This window comes from Ciconia boyciana, chromosome 20 (assembly GCF_034638445.1).
Source record: "Ciconia boyciana chromosome 20, ASM3463844v1, whole genome shotgun sequence".
Classification (NCBI taxonomy): Eukaryota; Metazoa; Chordata; class Aves; order Ciconiiformes; family Ciconiidae; genus Ciconia; species Ciconia boyciana.
In genome coordinates this window covers 4,719,331-4,743,969 of record NC_132953.1, presented here as the reverse complement: position 1 = coordinate 4,743,969, position 24,639 = coordinate 4,719,331, and the positions used below count along the sequence as shown (strand labels likewise).

At 56.7% G+C, this 24,639-nt stretch overlaps 1 protein-coding gene across 2 annotated transcripts in view; it reads left to right on the top strand.

Annotated features, from left to right (window-relative positions):
• Positions 1 to 13,194: 13,194 nt before the first annotated feature.
• Positions 13,195 to 24,639, top strand: part of SORL1 (sortilin related receptor 1) — a 53,795-nt gene continuing 42,350 nt past the window's right edge. For both annotated transcript variants that reach the window (XM_072884666.1, XM_072884665.1), the window contains exons 1-3: positions 13,195 to 13,506; positions 24,083 to 24,199; positions 24,489 to 24,614. In XM_072884666.1, the coding sequence (XP_072740767.1) occupies positions 13,288 to 13,506; positions 24,083 to 24,199; positions 24,489 to 24,614 (462 nt within the window). In that variant the 5' untranslated portion in view covers positions 13,195 to 13,287. The remainder of the gene's footprint in view (positions 13,507 to 24,082; positions 24,200 to 24,488; positions 24,615 to 24,639) is intronic.

Here is a 24,639-nt window from a genome sequence, read left to right as displayed (position 1 = left end):
GTGCACCCACCCCTGACCCTCAGCTGGGAAGGCAACAACTCGGTCCAAAAGGCATTGCTTCGCCTGGCACCGTTACGATTGAGGGCAGTCTCCATTACTTTTATGTTTAATGGTGCTTCCCTGCAACTGCCCATGGTAAGGGATGACCACTCAGTTCCAACAGCTCAGGACACACACGGTACACAGGTCACGTACTCCCGGCAGGGAACCGCAATGGACATCTCTCAGCAGAAGGAAATGGGGACGAGCCCACAGACGTTCCTCCCTACAAGCTGGCACGGAGGAAAGAGCGGATGGTGCTCTGGCCGCTCACGGTGCCGGGGTACCCTGAGAGCCGCTTTCCCTAGCCTGGGCAAGCGAGGGCTACCTCCACTGTACCCGCGCCAAGCCCGGCCTCAGCAATGCCTCGCCCTGGCCCGCCGAAACCCTGGAGAGTGGGCGCGGGCAGACGCCCCATCCTGGGAGCCGCAGGGCGAGCAGTGCCCCTCGGCGGCCAGTGTCTTGCAGAAAGTCCTACATAGGAAACAGCATTGCCCCTGGCGCAAGGAGGCCCTGCGGCCTCCCACGGTCCTGCTCCTACTCGAGCACAGCCTGGGCACCTCGTGTCCCCGCCGGACACAGGGATGCGTCTGCGGCACCACAATGCCTGAGGACAGGGACCTCCCTGTCACACGCGTGCCATGCCGAGGCTGCTGGCATGGGACGCGTCCTCCCCTGCGGCCTTGGGGCACTGTGCCGCGGAGAGACACAATTCTGTTTTTGGGACCCTGATGCTGCTGTTACCACAAGATGGAGATGTTGCTCACAGCATGCCGGCAGCAGGAGTGGCACCTGCGTGGACAGCTTTCCTCCTCCTCTTCCTCCTCCTCATCGTTGCCCCAAAAGCGTGGGGCCCAGAGGCAGGAGTGGCTACTCCATGCCGGCTCTGCTGGAGGACGCACGCGGGATGGCGCAGAGCTGTCAGAGACTGCGTGAGGCACGATGGCATGCTGAGGACAATTCTATGAAATGCACAGAAAGCTATGGAGCCTGACAGGACCGCCCTGCTGCAGTCCTTACGCTGCCGCCCGCCCGGCTCCCCATCATGCAGGCTGAGAGACAGCCCTCGTCCCTCCATCTCCTCTCTCCCGGAGGCACCTGACCAGACCACGCAGCCCTGCGACCAGGCAACACCAACCCCAGTGCCTCTGAGGAGGCCTCGAGCATGTGCCTGCCACTTCAGACTCTGCTGCCTCCCCTTGCCCCAGATTCACACTCCCCTACCCCATGGCTCCCCTCATTCCCCTCTAAACCCTTGTATCCTGGCAAACAACAAGACCCTGGTCACCCTCCTACTGGCATGACCCAGTTAAGGCCCACCAAATGGGACAGCATTCAACAGGCTGGCGGCGCAGCTGGGGTGCTGGATGAGCCGACCTCTGTCTCGGGAGGCCTCTCCCACCACATGTGGTTTTGCGGTTGGACGTGAACAAGGCAGAGGCAGACCAAGACCTCTGAACCCAAGACCTGCAGCCGGGGTGCCCGGACCAACAAGTGGCACGAGCGACTCTCCCTCCCTTCCAAATGCCCGACCTGGCCAGAGCTTCAGCTGGTCCCCAGTAGTGACCGCGAGGCACAGCTCAAGAGCTGAAGGGTTAGGAGATTTCCTGAACTAGCCACGTCTCCCACCCATTTCACCATGGCTGAAGAAGACCTCAGCACCATCGCATGCTGGGCTAAGCACCGGTCCTCGGAGCGCTGCATCTCTTGCCTACCTGCCAGCATCCTCGGCACCGTGGGCTTTGCCCGAGACCCAGCTTCACGCTGGCCCCCAAAAGAATGGCGCACCCGCTGCAGCTGGTTGGCGTTAGGAGACCCGATCGCCTGAGCGGCAAGCCAGCTGGTGTGCTGACAAGGACAGACGGACAGCTGGATTCAGCACAAGAGGACAGGTTACACACAAAGACACATGGCATGGTGGGACTGGTTGGTGAAGTCCTAAGTGACACCAAGGGACTGCTCAGGCAAAAAGTCAGCACAAAGCATAGTAACAACTGGTCCAGCTCAGCCGTGGAGCTCAGACTTCTTTAGACACCTACTTCTTATTGCACAACACAAATTGCAACTCTTGTAGGGGAGAGGCGGGTGCAGGAGGGCCTACCTGTCCCGTAGGAAGCATGCTGCTCCAGGGAAGCCTGAAAACCGTAACCCCTGAGATGGCTTCTGCTCACACAGTTTTTCACACAAACACTGCTGTTTACCGTCGCACCAGCATGTCCATACCTGGCCCTTCATGAAACAGCTCAGCATGGCCCTGAGCATGCAAGATGCTCACCAGGAGAGAGCGCAATGGAACGTGTCCCACGGCTCCGCAGTCCCCCTCCCCTTCCCGCAGCGGCCTGGGGGCCGCTTTTGTGACACTGTGCCTGCCTGAGGACAGGGGCGAAGCCAACTGTCTCCTTTCCCAAGGACTACAGCAGAGACACGAGCTGATGGCACCCGCTCCTGCTGCAGGGGCCTCATGTCACCGTGCCGAGCCCCGAGCTGGGCAGACATCCAGGGTCGCCTCCCGGTTTGGGCATGTGAGGCGGTGTGCTGCTGCACGACGTGCTGCCAGGCTTCAATAACATATCCCAGGCAGTTTCCTGAGACTGGGATTTTATAGCCTGTTAGTGCTGAGCGTGCGCTAATGCCTTCGGGTATTTGTCAAGCGAGAAAGACAGGGCACGCAAGGGAAAAAAAAATTGCAGTCAAGCAACTTAATTACTTTTGTGAGAGTGCTCTCTGCATTCACAGCTCCTTACGCAAAGGTTGCCGGGACCGTTAGACTTGTCGGACGGTGGCACTGAAGGGCCCTTATGCTGCAAAAATTCCCCAGCCCAAGGAGAAAAAGTATCGACACGATTCCTAATAACCAGTCTAGTTGTGGGGCAGATCCACACATGCCCCGGGCATCCTGGCAAGTGACTGATTTAGCAAACACCCCTTTTCTCACAGCCTCTTCTATACATACAGCCACAGGTTCTGAGCTGCTGCAGCTCATGAGGATTAGGATGTACATTTGGAGAAGTCCTCAAACCCAAGAGAAAAGCCCACAGCACTTTGCACTGGCCTCTGCTAGTCCCAAACGCATATTGCAAAAAACCAGGGGTCCCTGGGCTCTCCTGGTACAAACCCCAGGCTGCTCATCTTGAGATGAGCTACTCTTGAGGCTACTCTTGAGAAATACTCGAGAGTATTTCTATACTCTTCCCATATTCACAGTGAGCGCTGGCCCAGCGAAGGGACGCTCCTGCACCTGACCAGCAAGGACCCGAACCGCCACGAATCCACACCTACCATCGGCATCACACTTCCACATGGAGAAAACATCGGCAAAGCCAGCTCTGACCTCCTCCCAGCTGTGCCGTGCTGCAGGACAGCATGGCAAAAAAGCGTCCCTGTCCCCCACCATCATGGGCAGGTACGGCCGCTGCCATCGGCTGCCCATGACCGAGCGCTGCGCCCCTTGCTGCTATGCAACAGCAATGCAACTCCGATGGCCAACATCAAGACTGCCGCTCGGTCCCTGCCCCCTTGCCCGGAGCCCTGCCGCTGCCTGCCGGAGGGGAGCTAGTATCGCCCCTCACCTCCCAGCAGCCCCGCCAGCTTGACCAGGTTGGAAGGAGGACTGAGAGGCCACTGCCGCGCGCTGCGCCGCTCGCCTTTGCTGCTCCTTCTTGAACCCGTTGTGTCCATTTATCCTCTCCTCCCGCCCTGCCCCAGCTGCCTCCTAGCCGCAAGGGCTGGCCACCGCTGCTGTGACAGATGCTAAGTAAGGAGCCTCCATGGCGGGAGACGCTAATGCGGCAGCTCGTACACCAATGTGACAATTACAGATAGTAATTAGCCTGCATGGCACTTTCTACATGAGGAAATGACAGCAGACTCAGATAATGGCTCCTGCTTCGTGTGCCGGCGATCCCGCGGCAAGGCAGGCTTATTAATGACCACGCACTGAGCGACAGGAGCACAATTTATGGTGAAGGTCTTTGCTTTCCGCGCTGGAAATGGCAGCCTGCGTAGCTGCTCCTTTCCCTTAGCCTGCACAGCATCTACTCGCAGAAGCGCCTCCCACTCCTGGTTTGGGCTCCTGTTTTTGGCATGCCCTCTCAGCCGTGTGCGGCAGCGCCACTCTGCCGATATCCATGGGGATTTGCCAGCCTGCGCCCGCTCGCTCCCATGCTCCGCCAGCAGCGGGAGGTGGGATTCAGGAGCTGTTCTTGGTGATGCGCAGATGCAAACTGCTCTCCAGCCTTTCCTGCTCCTGTTCCCCGACCTCCCCGCGCACTTTGCCCGATGTCGTAGCATTTTCTGCCACCACCGGCAACAATCGAGCGGATTTCCTCTGCGCCCCAGCTTGCTAATCTTCTCTGCAATAGCTTCCCTGTCCACCCACACCCAGAGCGTGTGCTTGCCTTCTTTCATCTCCTACATGACTCTCTTCCACACATTGTGCACATTCATATACCGCATACTGCACACTGAGCACCATGCTTCTCAGAGAGACCCCAGGCTCAAAAAGCAACGCGCTATGTGCAAGCTTAATGCTCGGATGCTTCTGGTGAAAGCCCTTAGCCATGGCCTGCAGAAACCATGCATGAGCACTGTCCGCCTCCGATGAAGGCTCCGAGGCCAAACCCGTGAGCAGGGCAACATCTTCCTTAGACCTGCTGATGGCCACCAATGGCACAGAAATGCCGTCCATCTCTCTCGTCAGGAGCTAGGTTGTGCTGCCGACCTGCCTGCCTGGCCTGCCTTGTTTTGGCAACAGGTTGCTGGACAACTCTTTGCAAACCTGCCTGCACCACTAAATGCCTGCGCCGGCATCTTCTCTGCAGCGGGAGCTGCAACTGGCCCCACATCCTTGCTCTGCGCCCATCGCCTAACCCCTGAAAACTGATGCATCTACTCGAAAGCCCATCCTGAGGTGGCAGAAAAGCACGGCCATCATTGGCGGGTGGCCACGGGCCATGGCTGGCCCCGTTTGTAAGGGGTTGCTGACAACTGACTGATGCTGCCTGTGGCATGACCGTGGTCCGGCACCCCTTGGCAAGGCTCTTCGGAGCCCCTGCGTCCTGACGATCGCACCCTCTGCCTCAGCTGAGGTACCCAGAGAGGTATGTCCCCGTGCACGCACGCCCTACACCATGTGGCTTTTCTTCATTAAAGAAGAAAGGTGCACCTACACCCCAACACAGGCACGTATATATAAATCTGCACAATTTACATATGTGTGTATATATACACATTTTTTATATAAACATATATTTTTAATTAAAATTTATATTAAAATATTTTTATATATAGATATATATACATCTAAATGCCTATATAAATATATATATTTATATATGCATATAAACACACACACACAAATATATATATAGACACTTTATAATATATATATACACTTTATATGTGTGTGTGTATATATATATAAAGCCCATGAATGAGATTCTGCTGACTCCCAGTGGAGGAAGACGCTCTTTGAGGGCTACATCTTTTAAAAAGGACAGTGTGACCGGAGCCTGGAGGGACACGTACTTCAGCCGATGCGTAGGAAACTGATGATACTTAAAATCATCCATGCTCGCATGAAACGCAGATACTATATGGATTCTGTAAATGCTCCAGTAGATTTATTGCTACATAAAAGGGGCAGCAGACACAGGAGAGGGATGTGGCTGTGGCATTATACATGCCCGGTCCCGCTGGGGACAGGCTCCCAGGGAACGCACCCCCCGAGACACCCCTCCATTTGTTTTTAAGGAGCTCCCCCTAGGAGGTCTCCATGCCTCTTGCAAAACACACGCTCGTCATCAGGGTACGGTTATGAGTCCTTTGCCAAGGACAGCTGGCAGTGGATCCTGTTTACCATAAGCACGGGATTGGGTGCCGTCATTGTCCTTCGACCCTGCAAGTTGCTAGTGTCATCTGCGGAAAGAGCGGGAGCGATCGCAGCCCCGCCGTTACCGCTTCCCTGCAGCTGACCTGCCAATCGCCAAGGAAGGCACCCGTGATGCTGCTCCCTCTCACCATGCTGTTTCTTTACGATGGGAACACGTACCCAAGGAGACATTCACCTTCCCGACTCAAAGCCATACTGCCACAAAGTGCAGTCCCAAACGACAACACATGTGGCAGCCATGGTGCTGCAAGAAACTGCTGCAAAGGACAAGGTTGCCTCGTGAGGAGACCTCGAGAGACCGGCAGCGGACCTAGTGACGCTTTGTGGTCCCTGGCTATCTCCCTTTTTTTCTAGGCATGGATCAAACCTGTTACTCTTGGATCCACTCAAAACCCACAGACACACCTCCCGGCCGATAACCTCTGCCTTGCCTCCGTTCACCTACACATAGGGGAAAATCTGACCCCAGCATCTCTGCGCAGCTGTCCCCTAAAGGGACGGTGTGCTCGCGTGGCACGGACCCGGCTCTTGCGAAGCCTGTCGGTCCTCGGGGAGCCTGGACACCTCCCTGTGCGCTTCCACACGGACAGAGCTTTGCTGATTTTGGACACGTGGAAGAGGCGTCGAGATGTGGTGCTGCATGTGCCCCATGACTTCCTGCGAGGAGCTAGCCTTGCTGACAAAACGCGTTACAGATTTGACCTGTCCGCATTACAGATTTGATCTGTCCCTCTCCAGGTACAGTATCCTGCCAGACACCTACTGCGTGACACCGCTTTGCAAGCGGGCTGAGACAAGATTGGAGTCTACTGCTTGTGCACCCAAATGAATATGCTGTGTACCCTCCAGAAGTACCTTCTGCTTCATTTGGCAGTTCTGCTGCCCTTCAGAATCGCATCAGCCTTGGGGCTATCCTTCTCACATGGTGCCACCTTCCTCTGAAGGTAGCCACGACTGATGTTTTGGGAGACTGATTTACTTTGGGAACTACAAAAAGGCTGATCTGCCCAGAAAACAACTCCCCTGTTTTGGACAACACAACGACAAAACATTTCCATGCCTCCGTCTCAAGTGTACAGCTTTCACCTCGGGCTACACATAGATTAATTGAAACCCCTGCCCTCCTGCTGAGCATCCCCAGGACCCGCATCGGGGCCTTCTTGCTGTGCAAGGGGACTTTGGGTCCCGGGTTTTGACTCGAGCCTGTTTGCTTGGCATTCGAGCAGATAATCAGGGACGCGCTCATGCAGGGAGCCTGGCGGCAACCCGCACCATCCCGGTGCTGGGGAGCAAGAGCCACGCTTGGGGCCGAGACTTCCCTCTCCCATCATCGGGATGGTGCTGCTCCGAAATCCCCCTGGCCTGGCTCTCGCCCACGCCGCTTGCTGGGCAGGTGCCGGACACGGACTGGGAGGGACAGGGCTGCAGCTTCTCGAGCGCAATATGCGGCACGGTGTGACCTTGCCAGGCTCACGCTACCAGCTGTTCCGTATTTTGCCCTACTTTACATGAGGTTTTGTCCCAGCTTGTCTGTCATTCACCTGACTGTAAGCGCCTACAGACGGGACAAAGCGATGAGCGACTAGGGGCAACGTGATCACCCTCGCTGCTGAGACTGCGCAGCGGGGCAGAGAGGTGCGGCAACCCACTCGGGGTCCCGGGGGAGCTGAGCCACGGGGCTAGTACGTGCATCTCTGCGTTACCCTCTCTGCCAGCCACGCCATAATCCAGATTACTCTTTTTCACTAATCTGGTTATTAAACCCAAGACACAGACCTTCCTGCTCGCCTCCTCCCCCCAAGTCCAGCTGATGAGCCCCAGCCCGAAGGTGGGGGTTGTCGCCAAAGAACCTTTGGAGCTGTGGCATGGGGCACAGCTTCCCCTGCCAGGCTTTGGCCCTTCTAATACATAAATAGCGAGGGAGGGAAACCCGAGCCTGAGTGAGTCCAGCTAAGCCCAAAGCATTGTCAGGCTGCAGGCTGCTGCCGGCCAGCAGCGCCGGGTACCGACAGACACGGGTTTTGTCCCATCCAATCCGTCACCCGGGTTAGCTGGCACCTCCATCCCTGCCCACATTTGCCGCCCGTTTGGCCTGTCTCCTTTCCCTCCTCAGCTGTCTTGGGGTACTACCGCAATAACGAGTGGCTTTGCTGGAGCTCTGCAAGCGGCAAGATCCAAGGGCTGTAGGAAATAATTACTGCTCTGGATTTCAAGCCAGGGGTTCCTGGCTTGAGAGCACAGAGAGGGGAAAGGAAAGGATTAGTGACCTGCAGGGCTCGGTTTATGCCCCATTGAGAGATTTGGCTCCTCTGGCAAAAAGGCTGCCAATTGTTCATGTCAAAGCTAGAAAACCCACAGATCAACGCCCCAGTGACTGCTCAGAGCGGTGCCTTGCAGAACTTCCCAAAGGACGGGCACTGTGGCATGCAGACACCACTTGGCCGTGCCAAGCTCCCTGTCCACGCCAGACAGCATTGACCCTTGGGTTTCCGCTCTCTCGGCAGATGCTGGATCCTGAAAACATGATGCGTGGCAGCCCCAAGTGGGGTGGGAGAGCTCGGAGGTCCCATCCCCTGAGCCCTTTGGTTCCAAGGCAGGTCCTGCCAAGCTGATTTTCTCTTTGGAAGCTCCCTGCGCCCTATCACTCCACAACAAGGGCCAGCTTCCTCAGGAGAGATGTGCCCTCTCGCTTCCCAGATGAGTTGGAACAAAAGCAAATTGCCAGCCCTGCTCAGAGACCTGCCTGCTTGACACACAACTTGATTTGCTCGCGCTCCAGGCGTGAGCCGCACGTGCGGCCCTTCTTCCCGCAGCAGCAGTGGGCTCTCTCCCCTGGCATCCCTGCGCACCGAGCTCTCCACTGCGTTGGGGCTGAGATCGGACTCCGACGGCAGGGCGGGCTGTTTTACTCCCTGACTTGACTCCAACAACATGCAATGCTTCCTTTAAACAACTCTATCCGCTCTCGGTGAGGCTCTGTGGGGGATGGCTGTTCCAGCCCCTGCGATCCCCTAAACCCTCCGGGACCTGTAGGGCTGTGTCGGGGAAAGGCGAGGGGGAGAGAGGAAGGAAAACCAGGGGGCTGGGGGCTCCTCGCCTCGCTCTCGGAGTTCATGGCATTTGCTACTGATGAAATCCAGATGTACCTTAAAATAAACTCTGCTCTGTTCCCCCTCCCCTTTACGGCAGGAGACGGGTTCTTTTTTCAAGAAACAAAAAATACCTTGGCAAAGGAAATGTGTAGTTCCCTCCGCAAAGAAAGAGCTATTCATCTGTTAGCATTTACCAACGTTAGGTTCACCCGAGAGGTCCTCGCTACCGCTCTCTCCCTCACACCCACCACAGCGACCTGGCAGGGTCGAGTCCCGCAGGGGGAACGGGGACCCTTCTTGAGTGGACAGTCGTGTTACTCAAAGCACCCTGCGAGGAGCACAAAACGGAGGCCGGGAGGAGGACGGCAAACCCCCTACACATCAATTTCCTCCATTTAGAACCACTACAAAGCCAGTTCCTCATTTCTTACTATTTATTTTTCTATTCTTCCTCTATTCCTTATTTTCAAGGGGATTTGGCAGGGCAGAGTGGGTCATTTCGTGGGAAATAGGATGGATACTCGGATGTGGCAGTGCTTTCAGCAAACTCCGCCGTGGCCCTTTTGGGTCCCTCTCACCTGCCCGCCACGTCTGCACCAGAGAGCAACCTGCTACAGGGATTCCTGTGCAATAAAACTCCCTTATTGACTCTTCTCTTACCCACAGTGACCTCCAGGCCTCTGGAGGGACATTACACTGAGTCAAGACCACTAAAAGCTTTATTAGGAGGACTTATAATTGTATTGACTCGATAATTGAAATACACTAACTAGGTTTCTAGGTGAAAGCACCTCGGGGAAAGCTCTGGACAACGTTTCTGCTATTAAAGCAAGTGAAATAAAGGGGACCAAGAGTGCCTCGGGGCTGTCCATGGGATTTATAAGCTCCCATTCCTTCGCTGCCAGGTCACATCCATTTTCTTTGAAGATTTCCTGACAGCATTAGAAATGCTGGAATGGCTCACAAGGCAGAGAAGACGCAACCCATGAGTCTACTCTCAGCAACTCTGAGATGAAAGAGGCTAAAAAACAGGTAAGACCTTTCCTCAGTAGCATGACTATACCCAGAAAAACACCTTTGGCTTCCAGAGACAAGCCAGGGCTGAGCAATAGGCACAGCTCACCTCTCCCATCGTCTCCTACGGTCACCCCCCTCTTCCCGTCCCCCTCGGCAGGGGGACCCGCAGACAAGCGGGGCGTGACCCCTCGGCCCGTCGTGGCAGAACGGGTGGCAGACCCCTGCTCCAGCTGGCTTGCCTGGCTAGGCACGGGAGCAAAAGAGGACCGTGCCAACAGCAGGGAGGAAGGAGAGGAACACGAGAGAGGAAGGGTCACGCAGCATTCATAAGCGAGACTCTCCTTTTCCTTGCACCATGCTAGACTCCCGAGGCATGATCTCAGTCGGATGAGTCACGTAACGCGACATCCCCAGTGCTCGGTGTGAGCGGAGCTGGGAGCAGGCGAACCGCCTCAGACGCACAGACCATATATCCACATTAAGCACAGCACTGAGATGAGCCAACATCTCCCGCTGACTGCAGAGCCTGAGACGGAGCCGCGCAGAGGGGACCCTCCAGCTGGCAGGACAGCTGGACACTGACCGCTGGGACCTCGGGCAGAGCTGGCCCCGGCCCTTCCCTGCCACCTGGGCACGAACCCACCGCTCTCCTTCCGCCTCAAATCCCCGTTCCCCCTTCCCACCCCTGTGCCATAACACCTGGGACACGGCACTGCCCAGCACCAAAAAAGCCTGTGCGTTATGAAGATTTCCATTGGTACAGCCACGCGATCCCCAGGCAGGGATGCAGCAAGTTACTCTCTGGAAGGGACGTGTGAGAGATGCCTTTCGCAGCCAGTGGCAGCACCGGGGAAGTCCCCGCGTCTGGGAGTCCAGCACTTTGGCCTGCCCTGATAAATCAGGGCTGTGGCCACTGGCAGCAGTCCTGCGCCATCCCTGCATAACCATGCATCATCTCCACCGTGCTGATGAGTTAAGAAGGGCCACGCGGGCGTGTTACCTATGCTGAATGTTTTATGGGCGAGCACGTGGCTAGCTAACTTGACTGTGAGCAGAAAGAGCTGCTCCACTGGCACAGCTCGAACCCGCCTGCCAGGTGCCATGGCTGGGACAGGGGGTGGGAGGGCCTGGGGGGACACCAGGGGCCTCCGGCTTCCTACTCCCACCGGCAGCTCAGGTGAGACAGCGCTCACCCAGCTCTGCCCAGGTAGAAAGATGGAGAGCTCTGAGGGCTACCAGAACTGTACCAGGAGGAATTCTGGCACCATAATGTATGAAATCATTTGCACCTTTTCCTCTCTCCTCTTGATGTCCATCTTCACCTTCATCTTCCCATCCAGAGGCAGACGCAGCTCTTCATCGCACCAACCCACCCTCTCAGCAACAAGGACCCGAGCCTACGTTACTGCCTGCCGAGCTGCCCCACCAGCAGCAGGTCCCTCGCTAGCCTCTTCTCCTCGCCCCCCGGTGAGAAGCCCAGCCTTGCAGCGGGTCTGACCGATCGCCGGGAAAACTGCTTACCCAAAACAGCCCCCCGGCACTGTGACAGTGCTTGACAAAAACTAGTCATGAAGCATTGCTGTTGACCCACAAGATAATCTCCCCAATGCATATAAGCTGCACGGACCTCATAAATCTTCAGTCACAGGAAACAGAGGTCTCTACCAGCTACTCTTCTTTCCTGTGAAACGTAAGACATAGCAAGGAGCCTCAAACCAACGCACAGAAAACCATCGCTGCCCCAATTGTGTGACTGCACGAGGCCGGTAGACGTTTAAAACCGATGGGGTTTAAAACCGAACAACCAGAGACACTGATTAGAAACTGACTTGGAGAAAGCAAAGGGACCAGGCGCACATGCTGTGAGCAGGACCTCCAGGAATGGACACGAGTGGCAGAGAGCTTCCAGGAGGTTGGAAAGGGTTCAAAACCACAAACCAAGCGGATCCCACGCTGCAGGCCACCCTGCTCGTGGTCAACGGTAGAGTTAAAATATCCAGAACAGCTACAGTACCAGGATAACAACCTCTCCCGTCTATCCCTGCTCGCCTGGCGCAAGATAGTTGATCAACACGTTCGGTACACCAGGGAAGGGTAACGCTTGCAGAGAGCGGGTGCCCCTTTTCCCTCCTGCCAGACCCTGCAGGTCCCGATGCACGAAGGCCTCGTGCTCCCAGCCCAGGCGCCGCGGGGAGCGGGGCCGTGCTCAGCAGCACTGACACGGGACCAGAGCATCCCTGTTGTGACAGGGTCCCCGTGCACGGGGCGATGGTCACTCCACGTGTGCATGGTAGCCACTGGCCTGGGATATGTGGGTATCTGTGTGCACAGCCACAGGTTTCTTGTCTAATCTCAAACATCCCAAAACTGGTAGACAAACAGCGAGAGCAGAAGAGCAGTAGATCATCGGTAGGAGCTGCAGGTTGCCAGCTGCAGCAACAGAGGGGAGTCGGGCTTTGTTTGGGAACACGATTTCCAGCGCCGTCCTTCCTGGCACATGGCACGCTGCACCCCGACCACAATCGCCCCGTGCGACCCTCTCTCGGCCTGCCCCTGCCTGACGCTCCGGGGCTCCCCGCGGGGCCTCTCACATTTATTACCCCCTACGCAGCCACAGGTGACACCAGTGACAACCCGGGCCTGGAACACTATTAAACCTCAGCCGGGACACTTCCACGGGCAATCACGCCACTTCCCACTGATACCTGGGTGCTCTAGGCCCACGTCCCGGGTTGGGGGGCACACGCTGCCAGGGGGGCACGTGGGAGGAAAAGAGCAGCCAGGCTCTGTTGGGGGGTGGCGGGAAAACCCGTGCATCCCGCAGAGAGGAGAAGCCGCAACTCCTTAATTTTGTTTTGCTTCATTTGACTCGATTTCATGTAACTTCATTCTGCGCGACTTTATTTCACGTCAGGTCACTTCGCTTCCTTCTGTCTCCATCAACGACTTCCTTTCGTTTTATTTCTCCGGGATCCCAAGCGTCCTCCGAAGAGACGCGAACGCGCTCGCTCGCGGCCACAAAGCCGGCTTTCGGGGAGGGGGCCCCGAGCATCCCCCGAGGGGAGCGGGCGGCGGGGGCGGGATGCGGGCGCGGAGCGGCGCCGCTGCCCATTGCACATTCTCTCCGGGCGGCGGCGCGGCGCTGCGCTCCGCTCCGCCTGGCTCCGCTCCGCCTGGCTCCGCTCGGCTCCGCTCCCGTTCCGCTCGGCGCGGCCCCGCACGCCTCGGCCCGGCCCCGGCGGCAGGAACATGGCGACGCCGAGCAGCGGCGGGGCGCGCCGGGCCGCCCCGCTCCCCCGCCGCCTCCTGCCCCTCCTGCTGCTGCTGGCGGCGGCGGGCGGCCGCGGGGCCACGGGCGGCCATTCCGCGCTGCTGCTGCGCGCCCCGCCGCCCGCCGCCGCCGCCGAGCCGCCGCGGAGCCGCCGCGCCGCGCCGCGCCCGCCGGAGCCCATCCAGGTGTACGGACAGGTGAGCCGGGCCGGGGGGCCCGCCGGGCCCGCGGTGCACGCGTGGGCGCAGCCCCCAGCCCCAAAATCCGGCGGGGCGGCGCGTTGCATCACCCCGCGCGGCGCTGCCCGCCGCCCCCGGGCAGTTGCGGGGAGCGCGGGGGGGGGGGACACGACGACGACGACGACACACGAGGGAAGGGGGTTACGGAGGGCGGCAGCGCACAGCCCCGGTCCCCCCGGTGCTGGTGCCGCGAGTGGGCTGGCGGGGAGCCGGCCGCGCCGCTCGGCCTCGGCGACAGCGCGCCGCGCTGCAGCCCCCCGCGGGTCCGCTGCGGGGGAGGGAGGGAGGGAGGGAGGGAGGGGGGTTGCACACTTGCTGCTCGGAAAATAACTTCCGCGCCTGCAGGGCTTTGAGCGGGTCCCGCGTGGGCACGGCCGGCATCCCCTCGGCGCCCGCAGCGCGGCACCCGGCCGGGAAGGGTCGGTCGCGGCCGTGGGCAGGCAGGTTGCTGGCGGAGCAGCCCTGGCCACAGCGAATAGCTCGTTCGCTGCCTGCAGCTTGCCCCGTTCACGAAGCGGCAGACATTTAGACGTGAGGTGCCGCTGATCTCTGCCTGCAGCTATTCCCACCGCTCCCCGTTTCTCCCCGATCCATCTCAAACTAGTGGCACTGTCGGATTTGCATTTTATCCTTGCGGGTTCATTTCCAGCAAGACGAGCAGCGGTAGCTGCCGGGCGGCCAAGGGCACGGGCTAGCGAGACAGGCCGGGCTGTCCCCCCTTTGCTAGCCCGCCAGATGGGAAAGCGGGCCCCTCCGGCTAGGAGCGGGCAGCAGCTCTTCGCCTAGAGATGCTCGCGTTGGACGTTTCTATGCTCAGAAGCTAGGCAGAGGGAGGTAGAAGACATCGGTATTTGTGAGGCACCGTGCCCTTCTCCTTAAGAAAGGCTCCTCTCTGCACTTCTGATGCGTCCTCCACTACTCTTTGAAAAAGAGGGGGAGAGGAGCTGCTCATTGCAGAAAAACATAGAAACTGCTATTTCTGAAAGTATCCCTGCTCGGGCTCCATTCACTGGCAAGTTTTGCTGCCAGGACCATAAGGGCTCCCCCTCGCCTCCCCTTTTTCAGACAACCATCACTTTAGGGGCGATGAGGAATTACGCTCAGGCTGCCCAGGTGCCTGCTATGGAAAGCTTCAGCCTTAAAGAGTCTACTTTATTTTTTAGCTGTCCACACGCTAGACTACACTAAGTTGCCCCACTTGACCCTCCTTGCTCATGCTGCCTGTGTCCCATCACGTGCCCTAAAGGCTGCTGGGGGGGGTGAGGGGGAACCAGCCTGCGAAGGGACCAGGCATGCTCTAGGCAAGGCTTCAAGCCTTCAGTGACATCTGTGCTTGCCTCCTCAGCTAGCGCTTTCCCTTCTGGGTGCCCTATAATTTCCCCTTTTTGCTACTTGTAGGATGAGAAAGAGCCGGCCATGAGGCAGGACTAGCTCTAGGGCTGCTGGAGGGGCATGCATGGGGCTGGTGCTGCTCCTAAAGCCCTGCTCCTCCATTTAAAGGATGGGAAAAGCTGTTCCAACTCCCCTTGAAAATCTGCTTCGCCTCCTCTGCCTCCTCAACATTTAGCTGTTTTTTGCATAACACAGCTACCCCGTTTTAGAAAAAACATGACACTTGTGTCTTGTCTACAGAAAGATATTTGTAGCATTTTCCCTTCCGTCTCCCTGTGGCTTTCATCTAACCCACCTGCCCGGGTCAGGCAGAGAGCTGCTTTGGCAGGAGCAGCCTCTATCGCCTGGACATGCAGCAGCAGATCTAAGAGGGTGCGGTAACCCCAGCGCTATCCAGAATAGGACTAATAGGAAGCAGAGGGAGTTCAGCGAAGTTTGCCACTGTTTGGTCTTTCCTCATTGCCTTAAGCTCTCAGAGAGGATTTGCCTGGAGAATAGAGTCATTCTCACTGGTTGCATGGTGCGTGGTTTTCAGGCTACATACAAAACCCGGCCCTTCCACTGCTTCGGGGTGGGACGCACAAATTTTAAAGCCCAGGTACTGCATGTCACCAGGAAGAGTTTATTGACAGTAAACAACAGTTCTGAGTTCTCCCGAGCGCTACAGTGCTTTAAATCAGGGTCTGCTTTAATGGAAGGGAAGAGAGGGAGCCCGTGTGTCCTAGCCTCTGTTACAGACCTGACCGCACAGCATTACCAATGCCTGGGAAGCCAGAAAGCTGTGTAACATGGTGCTTGGGGGTCTTGCGCTTTGTCACAAGCACCGAACATCCCTGTGTCCCCCCCTCCTCTAGGTCTCTGGTGCTCCTCTAATACCAGCAGAAAATAGCACAGTCAAAAGAGCAGTCCTCTCAGGGACATCATCATAAGGGGCAGTGCTTGGACCGAGCATCCTAGTGCCGTGCGGCTGCAGTCCCTTATCTGGGACGCATCCTGCTCCCGTGCGTTTGGCAGGTCACTCGGCCATATGGTATGCGCTGGCTTGCGCCCCGAAACTCCCTGCCCTTCCCTGGCTCTCGACTGCGGTCCCGACACGGCCTCGTGGGACGGCATAGAGCCCAGGCTCAGCTTAGAGGCGAAGGAAAGCGGGCACGGGAGGTCCGTGCTGCCTGTTGCTGCCACGGGTGATGTTGCCAGGGGACCAGAGTGAGAGGGAGGGACACATCGCCCTGGCCGGAAGCGAGGAGGGGAAGAAAGTCCAAACCCTTTGTGGCTCTTCAGGAGCCAAACGCAGCATACTCGGCACTGTCAGTAACAGGCTCAGAGCCCTCTTGCCCTAGACACCAAAGACAGAAGCACAAAACATTACTTGGATTCCTCATACAGATCCTCACCACCAATTGCATCCTTGCTGGGCAGGCTTGTGCAGCTTGCACGCATGGCTATAGCAAAACTTCTCAACAAAAAGCAAACAAGACGACCGGTAGCCTAAAACCCTACGCCTTTGTGGCTTTTCCACGGCTTTTCTGACTCCTAAGCACCAGCAACCAAGAAACCAAATGCACGACTCCAGAGACCGTCAGCTTCGAGACAGAGTGGGTTTTCTTCCCTTGCACAGCGCTCACCTCTATGGGACTCTTGGTGAGTGTTACAATGGACAGACCGCTACAAAGCGGGCATCGACACGTGACAGGTCTTTTCTAGGACACCGCTGACGGCAGGGAAGCATCCCCAGGGCAAGACAACTGCTGCCTGGACCCCCCGGGCTGACGGCACTCCCCGAACCCCTTCCAGCAACCGCAGCACCACACCCTGCCCTCCTGTTCCTGGCGCGAGCCCCTGGCTACCAAGGCAGCGGCTCACCTGCAGCCTGCCCTCCTGTCCCTTAACAGCCTCCGTGCTCTCGCCTACGCATCCCAACTCAGACCTGGATGCAGGTACTTGGTTCCAGGATTTATATTTCTAGAATACATCCCCACCATCCCACATAAATCCCATCCCTTCCTGGGGGAAAGCCAGTCATGAACCACATCGCCTGCAAGGACTTTGCTTAGTGCAACAAACAAGGAAAAGAGAAGTAGCTGCTTCAGCTGCCTACCTGCGTGCTGGGTCGAAATGTCTTCCGTGACCGTGAGGCCGGCTGTCTTGCAAGTGCTGTGTCGTAGCCGTGGCAGACAGCGAGAAGAAGCGCCGGGACAGGAGGCCAGCTGGTCCTGAGGGGCAAGAGAGAGGATCACAGTTACAGACAGCATTTACGCTGCTGGGCTGCTAATACAGACATACAGGTCTAACCTTTATCTGCAGACATCCCTTTCCCTTCTTTGGAAAGAGCTTATCCGAAACCTCCCCCAAAAGCACACAACTCACAAGAAACCTTTGCCTTAGAACACACTGGGACAAAAGACATCTTATCTAACTGCTGGCGGCTCCTGCGGCAGCCAGCCCGCCCTCCGTGCTGCCACTGCGAGGCCTCGAGCCTCTCCCCACGCTCGTAGCCTGCACACGGCTGTCGCCTCTGTGCCTCCCCGTTCCCTGAACTGGCATAATTGCCTGCCCTAAGATCAGCTCATCCCTTTTCCTCCCAGGGGGACCTACTTCATTGCTCTCAAGCTGCCTGTTTCCTGGTGCTAACCAATCCTGCCTTTGAGAAAAAGGACCAGGTTTTCATCATTTCCAGGCCATTTACTATGAAATGACCTTTTATCAGCCCACCTGCTTGACCTTGACACCCCCTGCCCCTCCACACTGACGAAGACCCAAGATGACCTCCTCAGCTGCTAGCACTTGGAGTACCACATGCTACCACAGCCTACATTAGATTAAAATCAATGCCACACCATGATGCCACTCAGTGATCTTTAAGAGATAAGTTTTTCAAGACAGCCGAGAAGAATTTGTCTCCCATTAACAAAACACCACCGCGATGACTTTGTGCAGGAGATGTTATCATCTCTACCTCTGGCACTGCACGCTTGCAGAGCCCAAGAAAGCAAAGCACTCCCCGGGAGATGAGCCCCCTCGCCAGAGCAGCGGGCAGGGATGGGCGCTCAGCCGGCAGCCGTGCTGCGGCTCGCGGGCAGAGCTGCGCTTAGGCTGCAGGGGCCCCTGCCCACGGCCCTCACGCCGTGCGCTGCATAGGCTCGGGTCACGCTGGTGAGCTACCCTAAAACACTGTTAGCACATGGTTGAAATAGTGCCTGAGCAGAGGGAGCTGAAGCTTCTCTTCTTTTGAGGCCATTAGCACGTCCCAGGTAGAGAGCCTACCTTAGCTCCCTTCCTCACAACCTGCAAACTGGCAAAGAGCCTTTCTTCTTCCAGAGAAGACAAAGTGCTTCGCAGGGTAAATGCCATCCAGCTACATGAACGGAGACATCAATCATGCTGCATCAGAATTGAACCGTACTTAATTTTGACCTAGTTTGCCAGCCCGGCAGAGACCTTCCCAGATTAGACTTTAACCTTCTGGAGGTGCCCTGGGTGGTGATGGCACAGTCCTGGCAGAGGGCTGGCCGCAGGCTCCTGGACCCCACGTCCTTTTCTTCCTTCCTCGCATCAGGAGGGTCCCCATTGCTGCATCTGCCTGGGGCACAGGCACCCCTGCCCCCTTCCCGGCTGCCCCAGAAGGTTCCCCGCTTCTGCACTTGCTTTTGCACCCGAGCTTGCCAGGAGACAGGTCTCTGGAAGACACACAGTTCCTTCTCCTGGCACCGTGGCGGCCAGGAGAGGTATTTGTGTTTTTATTCATTGTTTCCCCTTCGGCAGGTTCCTCACAAATCCTGCTGTTGGACTAAGCAAGCGTTGCGGTGTCCCAGGGGCATCGCTTAAGCTTTCTGTAGCTGTAATGACTAGCTCGTGGCACGCTTCACCCACAGCGCTTTAGACCTTTTCTGCAGCCTTCCTCCGTGCCTCGGTTATGGGGGAGTGACTTGCATCGGCGCTTACCCAAACTTGCCCGGGCAGCCTTGATTCCCCGTCACACCTCTCCCCCCCATCAATTTAGAAAGAGAGCCCATCTCTGGGGCCTTCTCGTTGAGGGACCCGCTCGTTTCTGGGGTAAAAAGGGCTCCCACCTCAACCCCAGTCTTCCCCTTCCCATACCCTTTTCCTTTCTCCTAGAAACAACAGCTAACAGAGAGCTCTGTTGGTAGTGGCAGAGACAAAACAGCCCTGCAAGCAGATGATTTCACTATTAACAGAATTAACATGGGCCTGGCACTCTCAGAAATGAGTCACCCCTGTTTCATATCAATGATTTCAGACCCTGGCATTTTCAGTCCAAGCCACAAGCAGCGCTACGGCAGGCACAGACTGTATTTTAAAATATCATGGCAGGGCTAGAAGCAGATGCTCGGGAGCAGAGCAGAAGGTACAGTAATGAAGCTTTAGTGGGAGCGCATGGGGAACGCGGCGTGCCGGGAATGCAGTAGCCACCCATGACACTCGACTCATCCCCGATGCCAGGCTGTTACGTAAGCCTTGCCGGGGGCAGGCAGAGGAAACGGGGACGCAAAGGCCCGGCACTTGTCCGCTGTGGCTTCCAGCGAGCTGGAATGATGAGGAGCCTTGTGAGAGCACCTTTCCTTTAAAGCCCTGTGCTAATGGAGCTGCGGCTTTGCTTTTCTGACCCCTTTCAGCAATAGCTTTCTTTAGCCCCATCCTCATTCCCCCAGCTAGCGGGTACAAAACATTTAGCTGATTCCTCTTCTGCAAGCATCTCCTGACAGCCTTCAAGCCAAGATCCAAGCTGCCGGTGAAACTTCGACAGTTTCGGCAGCTGCTCACGGCCGCAGAGGCCTGTTGCTTTCCAGTACTTATCGAGCTGTAGTAATAACCTATTAACTATTCAGAAATGTCCTAGGAATTGCATTTGTTTGTAGGCATCCCATTTTCAGTTACATAGCCAGGATGGGAAAACACATAAATGATCCCTAGGAGTCTTTTTTCTGCACACCCCCAATTTTACAGCATTGAGCCTCATCCCCCAAGCAGTCGCACCGTGTCGCCTCCCGATTAATAGCGAGCACCTGGGTCGAGCTGCGGTCTGAGTCCTATAGCTAGAGCGTTAATTCTTGACAGAGCAAAGCCATCGATGCACACAGTTAGCTCCCGAGCCCACTCGGCACCAAGAATAGCCTCTAACGCTGTCCTGACACTTGTCGCTGTGCGGGGGTGCTAGGCGCTATTACAAGTCAGCAAGCACGCAATATTTCTGCCTGCAGTTCATCACAGCTAACGGTGTGATTTCTGCACGGGGAAGTTACGCTTCCTACGCAGAGCTGCTCAGCCTCGCTGGTGGCTCAAAGGCTGGGATTTAGGAAAGGCCTGAGATACTGCAGTCTAGCCTGCCAGCAGCCATATGAGTAACTACAGTGAGGTGTCCACACTAGAGTCACTCATCTCCTGGCCATTTTGGAGCCCAGGGCTTTCTCTAACACTGCAGTTTGTCACGTGCGAGGGGTGAGCCACCTCCGCCAAGCTCAGCAACCAAAATCCTGCCCCAGCCTCTCAATTCTGGGCATAAGCAACTGAGAGGGACACGACAGGAAGGGGAGCTGGCGCTTAGGCATTGCAGGTGCCAAGGAGCGTGGGATCGGGGCTCTTCCCCTGGCCCCAGGCACTCAAGTTGCTCGGCACTGCACGCTACGCACCCGGGTCTGCTCGCCTACCGACGGTCATCACCTCGGGAGGCTGGGCACGGCATTACTACTGTCCCAGCATAGTACCACACATCCAGACAACATTCCCCCTCCCAGCGAGCCTCGAGCCACGCGGGAGCTCGTACCTGCTCTGGGGCATGCTCCCCCGGATGGCAGCTCCAGGGGCTGTCTTCTTGCCCCGTTTCTTCAGGGGATTCATTTATTGGAAGATACTGTTAACAAAAAGTAAGCATACAGCGTGAGCAAAGCTAGCTGCATTAACTAGAGCTATAAGCAGCCTCCGTTATGTCTTGGCTCCTGGACTTCATTTGGCACCTTACATATTAGGAGGACAAATTAGAATTTCATGCATATTTCATATACACTTAATCACTTGGCAAAGACCAAAACACTTCCCCATTAAGCAGAATTTATGCTAAATGCTGTTTCCATTAGGCACCAGCCATTGCCTGTTCATAGGTTAAACCAGTTCCTGAGGAAGGCTTCCCCCATCAGGGGAGGTGGGGGGCTCCTGCTAAATGAGCCTCACCCCAGCAAGTAGGGCAGGGTTACTTGTGTCAGGGATAACAACAGCCTTATTGCAAAGCTATTTCACAAAAACCCATCCTGGTCAATGGGACCTGCTTTTCGGCCAGGGCACAATGCAGTGCTGCTGCCTGGACAGCAAAGACTCAGGGTCCCATTTGTTGCTCCCCTGAGCCATTCAGGTCTCCACAAAGCTCCAAAGGGCCATAGCTGGGCTGCTCAGCTGCCGGCTGTGGTCTCCTGCACTGGGAACTGGCAGAGACAAACGTGTGAGGCTCCTAAGCCTAAGACATTGCTGCACAAGCCCTTCCTGGGGGACTTACAGCGTAAGGCATCCTTCTGCTGGCTTCTCTTTCTTTACACCCCTTACTAAGACATGCTCTAGCAGTCTTTAGCTACTCCTAAACTTTCTGCTGAGCACAGCCCCCAGACACTTGGTGCTGCTCTGCCTCCCTCCTACCAGGGAGCCAACCTTGCTTGTGCCCAGTTTGGCCTTTATACAGGGGCCTGCCCTAATTAGGCTGCCTGAGGTCACAGGGCTCCTAATGAGTAAGGAGGCTCAGCTGGCTCCTCTGAGCCCAGGCACCGTACCCCTGCTCTTTGGGTCTCCCTGCTCTGAGGAGGGGTCTCTCGGGGGCTTGCTGTCTCTTTTGGCTCACAGGAAAAAAGCTGTAGAGGTTTATTGCGGAGGTTAAAGCAAGGCGCAGGTAGGAGTTTCCTGTGGTTCTTCTGATTTTAGAACTGTCCTAGTGTCGGATTTCTTGCAGAAAAAAAAAAAATGCAAAGTGCTACTGAAATTGCCGCGGAGGCGGTGACAAGCCCCTCTTGGCTGAGGGGAGCTGGGCAGGGTGAGCGCAGGGCAGGTCTGGCACGTCCAGGCTTCGGCTTTCCTTGGGGGGAGCAGGCAGATCGCCCTTTGAAGGGCTTTCCCGGGGAAGGGGTACTGGGCAGGGTTGCTTGCTTCTGTCTCTGAACGTGCAACCACGGGCTCCCTCTCGCTATCCCCCTCCCCTCCAAATAAAAACAAAACTCTCGACAGGCTATTAAACCTAGCCCTTTGCCTGAAGCCAGCGACCTCAGCCCAGGCACAGCTGAGAACCCAAAAAAGCTGCGCTCAAAATAACTAATATAGATGTACGAGCTTTAGATGGGGTTATTCTGCTTTTAAAGGAGGGGAGGGGATTGGGGCTGGGAGCGCGGAGCTGCTCTGGATTTCAGACCTGAGGCTGTATGTCAGCTGTCTCGGTGGGCATCAGCAATTCCTTCTTCTCCGCCTGTTTCCCTGCATCCTCAAACAGCGTTGCTGCTTTTTTTTCCAGCGGGTGCGCAAGGCTACTGCTGGCTTGCTTTGTAACTGATGCTGCTGCCTGACCTAAATCTCTGCTGCGGTTGCTATCCGGGCGCTACGGCGTGGTTTGCCTGGTGGGGGGTCTCTGGCCAGGCAGGCAGGGGTGCAGCTGGGGGCACCCGCCCTGGGGGCTGCTCGCTGCCTCCCTGCCAGGTTTTGATTTCCCCCCTGCCCCTTTGTGTGAGCCTATTGCATAAGAGGGATTGAGAGCTTCTGCTTCACTTGCCCCCCCTCTTCCACAATAAAGACCTTGTTTTTCCAAGTGTTTTACTCGCCAGTCACTGGCGGAGGTTAAACCAGCCCCTTACCCCGGGCAGCGCTCCTTGCTGATCCCGGGGTCAGTGGGAGCCACAGGGTATCAGGCCTAAGAAGGGCTCAGCCCTGTATTTTTACAGCTTCCCAAGCCACGAGCTTAGGGGTTACCAGCCGTTGGCTGAGCTGCAGCGACGGCGCACGGGGGCTCAGGCACACACGTCCGCTGCTGCAGTGATCGGGGCACCCGTCCGTGGCCGAGCTACGGCCGCTGCCGAGCTACTTCACCCGGCTTCCCCAGCGAGGCTGGCCCTCCCACGCTTGCTGGCAGCGGTCGCTACAGGCACCGGGTTTTCCTAGAGCCTCCTGCACCTTCAGCTCCCGCTGCAGCGATGCTGCGATAGCTTCCCCATAGAAACCGGCCCTTCGTGACCGGTGCTGTTACAGCACTGCCAGATACAACGCACACGGGGAATAACAGGATTGTGTATGACTGCGTTTGTTTTGGAAACCAGCACGTCCTTTTGGGTAGAGAAGAAGTCGCTGTAGAAAGGTGACTCTGTTTCCCTGTGGCCCTTCACCTAATCAGCCTGGATTTTAAATCACTTCTTGATTCTTGAGTTTAGTTTTCATTCTCATTGTCCCCTGAATCCTATTTCTCTGAGGAAGAATAAAGGGAAAACTAACCCCTTGAGGCACACGCATTTTGCCAACACATTCATGAGAGATGCTGCTTTAAGTGGGGCCGTGCTCCAACGTCACCCCCCCAGGGAAGCCTTCTCTTTAACTGTTTGGTGGCTTGCAGCGAGTGCTTGAATACCTCACTGTGGTGGCCTCGGTGTAAGTGACGGCAGCCCTGGCTTGGTGGCACCGTGTGTGTAATCCCTGTCACGTTGGCAGAGGTTTCCAGCCCCTGTCATGATGAGCAGCTGCCGGTTTGCTTGGCTGTGCTTTACATGGGGTGTGGGGGGGCTGCGATGAGACTGCAGGGAGAGGTGGAAGCCGGATGAAGGCACAGCAGCCTCGGAAAGTGGTGCTGGCAAGATAAAGCCCTTAGCGCACACCCAGCAGCCATGGGCCATCCCATTGCACTTTCGTGCTCTGGGCTGGAGCTTAGCTCACCCCAGCGTGCCCACGAGCACACCTCCCGGCCCCGCTGAGATCTGAAGAACTGGACACACAGAGCCCCTCTGCTTTTTTCCTTCTGGACTGTTTAACTTCTGCCCGTGGTTTGAATGACTTTCCCCAAACTCTGTGCATTTCCAAGGAGGAGCGGTACGAGCGGGTGTTGGCAGCTGCTCTCCGACTGTCCCTGCGGGCGAGGCTTTGGCTCATGGTGCCCTCTTCCTTGGCGTTGCAGGTCAGCCTCAATGACTCCCACAATCAGATGGTCGTTCACTGGGCGGGAGAGAAGAGCAATGTGATCGTGGCCTTGGCCAGAGACAGCTTGTCTTTGCTGGGTCCCAAAAACAGCGACGTAAGTACTGCGACCTGGCGCTGTCCTGGGGTGCCTTCTCTGCTTCTGTGCTGGCAGCTGCTGAGCTACAGCCTGCCTTTCTCTCACGTGCTGGGAAGATGAAAGAAAGGCTCGTGAGTTTGAGTTCAGAGGCAGAAAAAAAAAATTAATATCCTCTGCGTTGCCCCATGTGTTCAAGCCCTGAAAGGCTAGCTCAGGCAGTCTCTTAAGGCTTTCCTCCCCTGTAGTTTTCTGAATTTTTACCAAATCTGTCAGAAGGGAAACAAGAGCTGGGGCTTCTCCTTTGCAGGTTTATGTGTCTTATGACTACGGGAAGAGTTTTAAGAAGATTTCGGAAAGGTTCAGCTTCAGCGGGGGGAACAGCAGCGAGGTGGCCATCGCTCAGTTCTACCACAGCCCGGCCGACAACAAGAGGGTGAGGATGCGGCAGCTGGCACCGG